At 45.1% G+C, this 12,573-nt stretch overlaps 1 protein-coding gene across 2 annotated transcripts in view; it reads left to right on the forward strand.

The window, feature by feature from the left end:
* Positions 1-12,573, forward strand: part of sowah (sosondowah) — a 430,739-nt gene that overhangs the window by 26,895 nt on the left and 391,271 nt on the right. For both annotated transcript variants that reach the window (XM_069338695.1, XM_069338694.1), the window contains exon 3: positions 8,135-8,332. In XM_069338695.1, the coding sequence (XP_069194796.1) occupies positions 8,135-8,332 (198 nt within the window). The remainder of the gene's footprint in view (positions 1-8,134; positions 8,333-12,573) is intronic.

Raw genomic sequence — 12,573 nt, forward strand, 5'->3', positions numbered from 1 at the left:
TCTATATAAACTTGAGAACAGAGTTTGTGCAACTGGAAAAGTAATGGGACGGGTGAGGGTTGCCTCTTGGGTGGGAAGCAGAGGGAGATGGTGAGAGAGCAGTCGGAGACACCAGATGTCAATTGTGGAGACAATCGACTCCAGGAACCATTATCTTCCAAATATGTCAAAATATATCATTTATATTTTTGCTTGCTGATGATGCAAAGTTGACGAAAGTTGAACATTAATGATCGCGAGAGGCAAGGGAGACCCAGACGCCCTTCAGAGATGTTCGGGAAGATGGCTGCTAGAGTTTAAGCTTGTTATGTGTAGAGTAATGAGAATGGGAACACGATAAAACATATCTCGAGGGGTAATACTGGTAAAAAGGTTATGCTTGAACGGCATGTCTTTAACCGGTACCATAAAGACGTTAGCCTGACGAGAGTGCGTCCGGCGGTGGTGTGTTGTAGAGTGTGGTGTGGCAGCGACCGTCGGCTGCTGCTCCTCTGAATTTTGTGGCCTTGTTTTTTGTGGTGGGACGGTCACACCTTCACCGTGTTCTCTCTCTGCCAGTACTGTTTTGATGGTGCAGCCGGCACGCAGGAGGCCCCACCTCACCGGGCACAACCACCACATAAACACACACACACACACACACACACACACACACACACACACACACACACACACACACACACACACACACACACACACACACACGAACATTAGGTGGTCGTAACGTCTAATCTATCTCCTGAGGCACATATAAATAGGATAACGACAGCAGCGTACTCTACACTGGCAAAAGTTAGAACATCATTCAGAAACCTAAGTAATGAGGCATTTAGGGCGCTTTACACTGCCTACGTGAGGCCAGTCTTAGAGTATACCGCCTCATCATGGAGTCCCCATCTGGAGTCACTGCTCGATCCTGCAGTCACAAATAAGTGAGCATACACACACAGGCAGTCCGACAGACAGGCTGTAACAGACAAAGACAGGGAAACGAGACTAGGCTTCTTAAGCCATGTAAGAAAGACAAACCCGGAAGACATAAACATACCAACATTGCTCGTGAAAATATGTGCATGTGTATTGGGTTGTGGGGAGGGGGGGGGGTGGAAGGTAGTGGTGCGTGCGTCCGTGCGTGTGAAGAACAAATACGGGATTTGGTTAAACGTTAGTAACCACAAGGCAAAATAAACGTAATATCTGGTCGCTTTCCAGTGAACTCCTTTATAATGTGTCAAATACGCGGAGCCCTCTGATTTATCCCCTTTTCTCTCCCCTTCCCTCCCTCCCTCTCTCTCCCATATTATATAAAATATATACTGTATATATATATAATATATATATATATATATATATATATATATATATATATATATATATATATATATATATATATATATATGTGTGTGTCGTACCTAGTAGCCAGAACGTCGTACTCGGCCTACTATACAAGGCCCGATTTGCGATTTGCCTAATAGGCCAAGTTTTCCTGAATTTATATATTTTTGTTTTTTTCTTATGGAATGATAAATCTGTCCATTTCATTATGTATAAGTTAATTTGTTTAAATTTGAGTTAAAACTTACTTAAATATATGACCGAACCTAACCAACCCTACCTAACCTAACCTATTTTAACCTAACCTAAACTAACACAACTAAGTCAATAAATTATGTTCTTAATATAATATAATAATAATAATTCCAATAAACTAATTGGAAACAGTTTATTGAAAATAAAGAAAATCACTCGGCCTATTAGGCAAATCGGACCTTGCATAGTAGGCCGAGAAGTGCGTTCTGACTACTAGTTACGACATTATATATATATATATATATATATATATATATATATATATATATATATATATATATATATATATATATAAAATGGGTAACGGTGGTTGATTGTTGCCGCCGGAGGCAGCTAGTTTATTGTGCACCCCATACTCATCCTGTGAGCGGTAGCGCAAAAAGCATTACAGAGGGCACAAAAGGTCTTTATCAGACCTCATCTTAGATTATTACATAAACAATTTCATCTATCCTTCACACCTTATAGTTACAATGTCAGCTAGTTACAGAGAAAGTGCTATTTCAAGAGCTACATATTTACAGTAAGTTTATTATACATTAATGGTAGGTCTTATCGCTAATACATAATAGTTTGACCAATGGAGATATTACAGAGTCATAGGGTAGCTTCTGTTTATTATTAGTCCTCGCAATACACTACTAGTTTCTTGATCTCATATGTCGTTCATCTACTGGAAGTGAAATGTGGATACAGTGTAAGGATTTCAGGTAATTTATCCATGGTAATAAGATAGGTTGCCATATCATACAGCGTGAGCTTAGATTTATCTCTAAATGGCTCAATTTTACTACAATCCAAGATAGTGTGTTCGAGTGTGTGTGTCCCTGTCTTTGTCCACACACTTTACACTTTACTTCATCTAGATCCCTATACAAGCCGAACTGCCAGAGATACTTGTAGCCAAGTCTTATACGAGCTGTGACAACATCTGTTAGTCTACTGACTTTGTTACTTGCCCCCATACACATGTTTTACTTAACACATTTCATTGTGATGGACAATGGACCTGCTAGTTCCAGTTTGCACTGTTCTACTTTCTTCAAATCCATCTCCAGGAGTTCTCGTGTAATGACACTTTTAAGGGACCTATTTGATAACTCAAGATTCCGTTTAATTAATACTGTCTTTACTGCAGCCACGGTGGTGGATTGACTCATCCTAGTGAGGGAAGGTGTGATGCCGAGGATGGGCAGCGGCGGCACGTCCCACCAGTGTTGTGTCATCCACTGCTTGGCCGGGCCGTGCTCACCTGGGGGGGGGGGTGGTGGTGGTGGTGGTTGTGGTGCCATGGTGGTGGTAGTGGTGGTTCGTGGTGCGGGTTTACTGTTCTTATTTTCCCCTGCTGCTTCCCTGCCTGTTATTGCTGCTGAGCACAGCCCTGCTCCTGGGCCAGGTAAGTCCACTACGGGCTCACCATAGCCCGTGCTACTTGCCACTTTTGGCTCCGATTGGCTGAATCTAAAACAACAACAACAACTGCGGCTGAGTCAAGTCACGATCTTAGCTGGTTTATTTTGAGATGTAAGGCATCGGCGGGCGAGGTTTATAACACTTGTTTTGAGAACTGTCATTTCAAGGCCAGTTTAAAACTGTGCAGTTTTCGCAGTGTTTTTTGGCTCATTGTTGCGCTAAAGTTAAATTGATTGATGTGGATGTGATTTATGACACGTGATGCTTCGAGTGTTTTGCCTCTGGCAGTGAGGAAGCCTGGGGGGGGGGGGGTGTTTAAACATAGTGTGTGTGTGTGTGTGTGTGTAGAGGGGGCGGGAGTGTGTGTGTGTCAGTGGTGTTGTGAGGTGTGCTATCATGACGATGGTGTCGCGCCTGTTGCTCTCTATCACCACCATGGACCTGGAGGTGAGTATTGTTCCTGCCACCACCACCACCACGGTGCTCCGGCCTGCCGTTATCACGGTGTACTGGCTGGTGGTCTTTATTACCTCCTCCTCCCCTTCCCCTTGACGTGTTGCGGCGACCCGGCTTGTTCAGCCCCGGAAGGATAAGAGATGGTGTCAGTGTCCCACCCTCTAGTGATGAGCCCCGTGGTCCTGTGGGGTCGGAGGCTTCCCACTAGAGAGTCGGGCAAAGATTGTAAACTGCGCTCATGGTCAGCTTCTTATGGGGCTTAGACAACTGATTGATTGGTGAAGCAGTTTCTTGTGTATACTACAGGCAGACGTGACTCTGTAACCTTGAGAAAATGCTGCAGATGGCTGTCATTGTTGGTCCTTTCCTCTGTTGGGGAACGTGTGGAGGTCATGTTCCCCTGCGGACTCTCACGACTCCAACACTCACAAACAAGTGTAGCCGACGGGGGAACTAAAATATACAAAAATGTGATCATTTGAAACCTCAGAATATACTTCTGAGCTCGTCTTAAATAGACTAATATAGAAGTGTGTTAGTCCTGATATATATTTCTGTACTACTCGGCCTCACGTCTCTTTCAGTACTCATAACTTGCTTGAAACATGAGGCTGTACGGCGCATTGTTTCCAGGATGTGGGAGAGCTTGTGAGGAGGAGGTGGGGGGGGGGGGGGGCAGTGGGAGTTGAGCAGGCGAGATGCCCTGCCAGAGCTCGTATATAACCGTTACTGCCTTGCTCAGCCTGGCTACCGTTCCCTCCTTTTGGCAGTGATGGGTGTTCACTGGTAGTGTGGGGTAGGTAGGGGTGTTCTCTTGTTATATATATATAATATATATATATATATATATATATATATATATATATGTCGTACCTAGTAGCCAGAACGCACTTCTCAGCCAACTATGCAAGGCCCGATTTGCCTAATAAGCCAAATTTTCCTGAATTAATATATTTTCTCAATTTTTTTTCTTATGAAATGATAAAGCTACCCATTTCATTATGTATGAGGTCAATTTTTTTTTATTGGAGTTAAAATTAACGTAGATATATGACCAAACCTAACCAACCCTACCTAACCTAACCTAACCTATCTTTATAGGTTAGGTTAGGTTAGGTAGCCGAAAAAGTTAGGTTAGGTTAGGTTAGGTAGGTTAGGTAGTCGAAAAAACATTAATTCATGAAAACTTGGCTTATTAGGCAAATCGGGCCTTGCATAGTAGGCTGAGAAGTGCGTTCTGGCTATTAGGTACGACATATATATATATATTAATTATATATAATGTTGTACCTAGTAGCCAGAACGCACTTCTCGGCCTACTATGCAAAGCTCGATTTGCCTAATAAGCCAAGTTTTCCTGAATTTATATATTTTTCTCATTTTTTTTTCTTATGAAATGATAAATCTGTCCATTTCGTTATTTATAAGTTAATTTGTGGAAATTTGAGTTAAAACTAATGTAGATATATGACCGAACCTAACCTAACCTAACCACACCAACCCTACCTAACCACACCAACCCTACCTAACCTAACCTAACCTAACCACACCAACCCTACCTAACCTAACCTAAACCTAACCTAACCACACCAACCCTACCTAACCTAACCTAACCTAACCACACCAACCCTACCTAACCTAACCTAAACCTAACCTAACCACACCAACCCTACCTAACCTAACCTAACCTAACCACACCAACCCTACCTAACCTAACCTAACCTAACCTAACCACACCAACCCTACCTAACCTAACCTAAACCTAACCTAACCACACCAACCCTACCTAACCTAACCTAAACCTAACCTAACCACACCAACCCTACCTAACCTAACCTAAACCTAACCTAACCACACCAACCCTACCTAACCTAACCTAACCACACCAACCCTACCTAACCTAACCTAAACCTAACCTAACCACACCAACCCTACCTAACCTAACCTAACCACACCAACCCTACCTAACCTAACCTAAACTAAGACAAATAAGTCAATAATTTATGTTCCTAATATAATAATAATACTTCAAATAAACCAATTGGAAACAATTTATTGGAAATAAAGAAAATTACTCGGCCTATTAGGCAAATCGGGCCTTGCATAGTAGGCCAAGAAGTGCGTTCTGGCTACTAGGTACAACATTATATATAATTAATATATATAATATATATATATATATATATATATATATATATATATATATATATATATATATATATATGTATAGGTGTATAGTGTGTGTGTTTAGGGGGATGGGTCTACCTGAGGATGATGAAGTGGACAACCTTCAGCGCGGGAGGCCAGGTCGCCTCTGACTATTATACAATGTTATTGATGAATATTAAACTACATTTACGATATCTGTGGCCACTGAGAAGGTCAACACGACTTGGTCAGTTTGCCAAGCAAATATAATGGATGGACTTAAACCAATGCGGAGTTCATGTTTGAAATATTATTATTAAAGTATGTTTAAAGTTGATTAAAATATTTGTCTATGATTTGCAGAGACCACATTTTTACCATTGTTCCAATCAGTTCGGTGATCATATCTGTCGTGTGTTCGGACGTTACATTGTCGTGTGTTCGGACGTTACATTGTCGTGTGTTCGGGTGTGTTCGGACGCTACATTGTTGTGTGTTCGGACGCTACATTGTTGTGTGTTCGGACGCTACATTGTCGTGTGTTCGGACGCTACACTGTTGTGTGTTCGGACGTTACATTGTCGTGTGTTCGGAGGCTACACTGTTGTGTTCGGACGCTACACTGTTGTGTGTTCGGACGTTACATTGTCGTGTGTTCGGAGGCTACACTGTTGTGTGTTCGGACGCTACATTGTTGTGTGTTCGGACGCTACATTGTCGTGTGTTCAGACGCTACACTGTTGTGTGTTCGGACGTTACATTGTCGTGTGTTCGGAGGCTACATTGTTGTGTTCGGACGCTACATTGTCGTGTGTTCGGACGCTACATTGTCGTGTGTTCGGACGCTACATTGTCGTGTGTTCGGACGCTACATTGTCGTGTGTTCGGACGCTACATTGTCGTGTGTTCGGACGCTACATTGTCGTGTGTTCGGACGCTACATTGTCGTGTGTTCGGACGCTACATTGTCGTGTGTTCGGACGCTACATTGTCGTGTGTTCGGACGGACGCTACATTGTCGTGTGTTCGGACGCTACATTGTCGTGTGTTCGGACGCTACATTGTCGTGTGTTCGGACGCTACATTGTCGTGTGTTCGGACGCTACAAATGTCGTGTGTTCGGACGCTACAAATGTCGTGTGTTCGGACGCTACATTGTCGTGTGTTCGGACGCTACATTGTCGTGCGTTCGGACGCTACATTGTTGTGATCGGACGCTACAATGTTGTGTTCGGACGCTACAATGTTGTGTTCGGACGCTACAATGTTGTGTTCGGACGCTACAATGTTGTGTTCGGACGCTACAATGTTGTGTTCGGAAGCTACAATGTTGTGTTCGGACGCTGCATTGTTGTGTTCGGACGCTACATTGTTGTGTTCGGACGCTACAATGTTGTGTTCGGACGCTACAATGTTGTGTTCGGACGCTACAATGTTGTGTTCGGACGCTACAATGTTGTGTTCGGACGCTACATTGTCGTGTGTTCGGACGCTACATTGTCGTGTGTTCGGACGCTACATTGTCGTGTGTTCGGACGCTACATTGTCGTGTGTTCGGACGCTACATTGTCGTGTGTTCGGACGCTACATTGTCGTGTGTTCGGACGCTACATTGTCGTGTGTTCGGACGCTACATTGTCGTGTGTTCGGACGGACGCTACATTGTCGTGTGTTCGGACGCTACATTGTCGGGTGTTCGGACGCTACATTGTCGTGTGTTCGGACGCTACATTGTCGTGTGTTCGGACGCTACAAATGTCGTGTGTTCGGACGCTACAAATGTCGTGTGTTCGGACGCTACATTGTCGTGTGTTCGGACGCTACATTGTCGTGCGTTCGGACGCTACATTGTTGTGATCGGACGCTACAATGTTTTGTTCGGACGCTACAATGTTGTGTTCGGACGCTACAATGTTGTGTTCGGACGCTACAATGTTGTGTTCGGACGCTACAATGTTGTGTTCGGAAGCTACAATGTTGTGTTCGGACGCTACATTGTTGTGTTCGGACGCTACATTGTTGTGTTCGGCCGCTACAATGTTGTGTTCGGACGCTACAATGTTGTGTTCGGACGCTACAATGTTGTGTTCGGACGCTACAATGTTGTGTTCGGACGCTACAATGTTGTGTTCGGACGCTACATTGTCGTGTGTTCGGACGCTACACTGTCGTGTATTCGGACGCTACACTGTCGTGTATTCGGACGCTATACTTAGGTGTTTTAATTAGGTGTTGTATTCTACTATTAATGCTCTCTCATACGAGGGCTTTCTTACACAATCACAGGTAGACACGGTCAAGTCTTTTATTAGGAAATCGTTAACCATATTCTCATTCACAAACACAACAATGTTCCAAAGTTTCAGTGTAAGAGTTAACGTTGCCATGATAAGAGTCGATGTGTGTTCATGAGATTTAACCATAATTGTGTTGATTTTCCGTATGTGGTATTGTGTTAATGTGTGTTATTGTGTGACTGTATGTGGCGAGAGTAATACTTTATTGTGTGTGGTTCTTGGTGGCGCAGGTGGAGGGTGACGCCGGCAGCGAAGATGGCGGTGGAGACGCTACCGACGTTGGTGGAGATCCCTGTGAGGAGGAGCGGAAGGTCTCCGTGTCGGTGAGGGAGACCACGCAGAAGTTCAACCGTATGGCCTCCGAGTCTCAGCTGCTGGTCTCCTCCCGCGCCTCCTCCAAGAGCAACAGGAGCTCCAGGAGCGACAAGGTCAGTACTCAGAGATTATCTTGAGATGATTTCGGGGCTTAGTGTCCCCCGCGGCCCGGTCCTCGACTTGGCCTCCACCGCCCAGGAAGCAGCCCGTGACAGCTGACTAACTCCCAGGTACCTATTTACTGCTAGGTAACATAAGCATCAGAGTGAAAGAAACTGCCCATTGTTTCTCGCCGGCGCCCGGGATCGAACCCGGGACCACAGGATCACGCGTCCAGTGTTCTGTCCGCTCAGCCACCGGCTCTCTCACACCTAGTGAGGTGCAGCTAGTGAAGGACTGTGGCGGCTGCTCATGCTGGGATAGGATAATGAGGATAGGCCTATGCCAGATGAGAAGAGGGGCGAAAGGATGCAACGGTTTCATAACTCTTGGATACCTAATTACCGCTAGGTGGTGAAGAGAAGCATCAGGTGACAATAAACGTGTCCAGACCTGTCATTCCTGCTAGAGAATCAAACCCCAGGACCTTTTGGTTGTGAATTGACTCTACTAACCGTTGTGTGGGAAAGGGAGAGAGACGGGTGTTAGGAAGGGGGAACGAGGTGTGTGTGTGTGTGTGGGGGGGGGGAGAGGGGGAAGGTGAGAAAGGCATTGTATCCACATGTTTGTTGGTCCTGTCATGAAAATTAATTCATTATTCGATTTGGTAAATGTAATATTGAATGTGTGCAAGTTTTCATACAAGTTATCAACGTACATATATATATATATATATATATATATATATATATATATATATATATATATATATATATATATATATATATATATATATATATATAATATGCAGATGTCTAGTTTTGCACAGGTGTGCAGCATTGGTCATATGATTCACAGGTGATATATATATATACTGCGTTTTATTGGTGTATTATGTGAAGAGGCACACATGACTGGCTTTACAGGTGTTTCGTGGTTGTGTAAACGTCTGATAGGGTCTGTCTACTTGTGTGTGTGCGTGTATCCATCACGTACAGGTGTGTGTGTGTGTGTGTGTAGCTGTCACGTACAGGTGTGTGTGTGTGTGTAGCTATCACGTACAGGTATGTGTGTGTGTAGCTATCACGTACAGGTGTGTGTGTGTGTGTGTAGCTATCACGTACAGGTGTGTGTGTGTGTGTGTAGCTATCACGTACAGGTGTGTGTGTGTGTGTAGCTATCACGTGCAGGTGTGTGTGTGTGTGTAGCTATCACGTACAGGTGTGTGTGTGTGTGTAGCTATCACGTGCAGGTGTGTGTGTGTGTGTGTGTGTGTGTGTGTGTGTGTGTGTGTGTGTGTGTGTGTGTGTGTGTGTGTGTGTGTGTGTGTGTGTAGCTATCACGTACAGGTGTGTGTGTGTGTGTAGCTATCACGTGCAGGTGTGTGTGTGTGTGTGTGTGTGTGTGTGTGTGTGTGTGTGTGTGTGTGTGTGTGTGTGTGTGTGTGTGTAGCTATCACGTACAGGTGTGTGTGTGTGTTCGTTCGCGTTGCGCGCGCACAGTTGTGGCCGGTGATGAAAATTAACAGATATGAGTCACTCAGTTTATCGTTGATGACGACCGTGTTGACTGAGGTCGGTCAGTGTAGCCAACCTGTGCCTGGTACAGTGGTCAGTGTAGCCAACCTGTGCCTACTGCAGTCGTCAGTGTAGCCAACCTGTGCCTGGTACAGTGGTCAGTGTAGCCAACCTGTGCCTGGTACAGTGGTCAGTGTAGCCAACCTGTGCCTGGTACAGTGGTCAGTGTAGCCAACCTGTGCCTGGTACAGTGGTCAGTGTAGCCAACCTGTGCCTGGTACAGTGGTCAGTGTAGCCAACCTGTGCCTGGTACAGTGGTCAGTGTAGCCAACCTGTGCCTGGTGCGGTGGTCAGTGTAGCCAACCTGTGCCTGGTACAGTGGTCAGTGTAGCCAACCTGTGCCTGGTACAGTGGTCAGTGTAGCCAACCTGTGCCTGGTACAGTGGTCAGTGTAGCCAACCTGTGCCTGGTACAGTGGTCAGTGTAGCCAACCTGTGCCTGGTGCAGTGGTCAGTGTAGCCAACCTGTGCCTGCTGCGGTGGTCAGTGTAGCCAACCTGTGCCTGCTGCGGTGGTCAGTGTAGCCAACCTGTGCCTGGTACAGTGGTCAGTGTAGCCAACCTGTGCCTACTGCAGTGGTCAGTGTAACCAACCTGTGCCTGGTGCAGTGGTCAGTGTAGCCAACCTGTGCCTGGTGCAGTGGTCAGTGTAGCCAACCTGTGCTTGGTGCAGTGGTCAGTGTATCCAACCTGTGCCTGGTGCAGTGGTCAGTGTAGCCAACCTGTGCCTGGTGCAGTGGTCAGTGTAGCCAACCTGTGCCTGGTGCAGTGGTCAGTGTAGCCAACCTGTGCCTGGTGCAGTGGTCAGTGTAGCCAACCTGTGCCTGGTGCAGTGGTCAGTGTAGCCAACCTGTGCCTGGTATAGTGGTCAGTGTAGCCAACCTGTGCCTGGTGCAGTGGTCAGTGTAGCCAACCTGTGTCTGGTACCGTGGTCAGTGTAGCCAACCTGTGCCTGGTACAGTGGTCAGTGTAGCCAACCTGTGCCCGGTGCAGTGGTCAGTGTAGCCAACCTGTGGCCGGTACAGTGGTCAGTGTAGCCAACCTGTGCCTCGTGCAGTGGTCAGTGTAGCCAACCTGTGCCTGCTGCAGTGGTCAGTGTAGCCAACCTGTGCCTGGTACAGTTGTCAGTGTAGCCAACCTGTGCCTTGTGCCTGGTGCAGTGGTCAGTGTAGCCAGGTGTACTATAGCTGTCACCGCTGCTCAGCACCTGAGTCGCACAGCACCCAAGCAAGAGGCCACCAGCCCGAGGTCCCGTCCTCGGGTGTTAGCTTGGAGGCCTGCAGGACTAGGCCTGGAGGGCTAGGCCTGGAGGACTAGGCCTGCAGGACTAGGCCTGGAGGGCTAGGCCTGGAGGACTAGGCCTGGAGGGCTAGGCCTGGAGGGCTAGGCCTGGAGGACTAGGCCTGCAGGACTAGGCCTGGAGGACTAGGCCTGGAAGGCTAGGGCCACTATACATGCAGCTTCCACAGACCTGTATACACGTCTGATCAGAAACTTGAACATATATTTTGGCGTGAGACTACTTCCCCCCCCCCCCTCCACCCTGGTGAACATTACCACCATAACACCTGTGCACGCACATGTTGTTGTGACCTATATGTACGCTCCCACCTGTATAGTGTTGGATGGTGAGAGGCGCTCGGGGTGAGGATGCGGTGATGGCTGTCAGGAGGGTAGGGAAGGTCAACATGGTGAGTATTGAGGCTGCCTTATATATATATATATATATATATATATATATATATATATATATATATATATATATATATATATATATATATATCGTACCTAGTAGCCAGAACGCACTTCTCGGCCTGAATAGCCGAGAAGTGCTATTCATAATGAAATGAATAGCTTTATCATTTCATAAGAAAAAAAAAGAAAATATTGAAACTCCAGAAAACTTGGCTTATTAGGCAAATCGGGCCTTGCATAGTAGGCCAAGAACTGCATTCTGGCTACTAGGTACGATATATATATATATATATATATATATATATATATATATATATATATATATATATATATATATATATATATATATATATATATATATTATTAAATATGACCGAAAAAGTAAGATTAATAATTCTAACACGAATTTTCTCAATCTTTCGTACATTACGCTTCACTGTTGGAGGTAAATCAAAAATCACTTCTCCAAAATTCATTTTTATTTCTAGTCTGACGCGACACGGGCGCGTTTCGTAAAACTTATTACATTTTCAAAGACTTCACATATACACAACTGATTAGAACTTGCGTTTCTCTGATTTTATATCTACATTTGAGTGAGGTGGGAAGGGTGATGTGGCATTAACACAAGACAGAACAATAGGGGATATTAATAGGGTATTAAAAGTATCAACACAAGACAGAACAGAAACAATGGGTATTGAATAGAAGTGTTTGTAGAAAGCCTATTGGTCCATATTTCTTGATGCTTCTATATTGGAGCGGAGTCTTCTACCCACCTCAAGACTCCGCTCCAATATAGAAGCATCAAGAAATATGGACCAATAGGCTTTCTACAAACACTTCTATTCAATACCCATTGTTTCTGTTCTGTCTTGTGTTGATACTTTTAATACCCTATTAATATCCCCTATTGTTCTGTCTTGTGTTAATGCCACATCACCCTTCCCACCTCACTCAAATGTAGATATAAAATCAGAGAAAC

This window comes from Procambarus clarkii, chromosome 40 (genome assembly GCF_040958095.1).
Source record: "Procambarus clarkii isolate CNS0578487 chromosome 40, FALCON_Pclarkii_2.0, whole genome shotgun sequence".
Taxonomy (NCBI): Eukaryota; Metazoa; Arthropoda; class Malacostraca; order Decapoda; family Cambaridae; genus Procambarus; species Procambarus clarkii.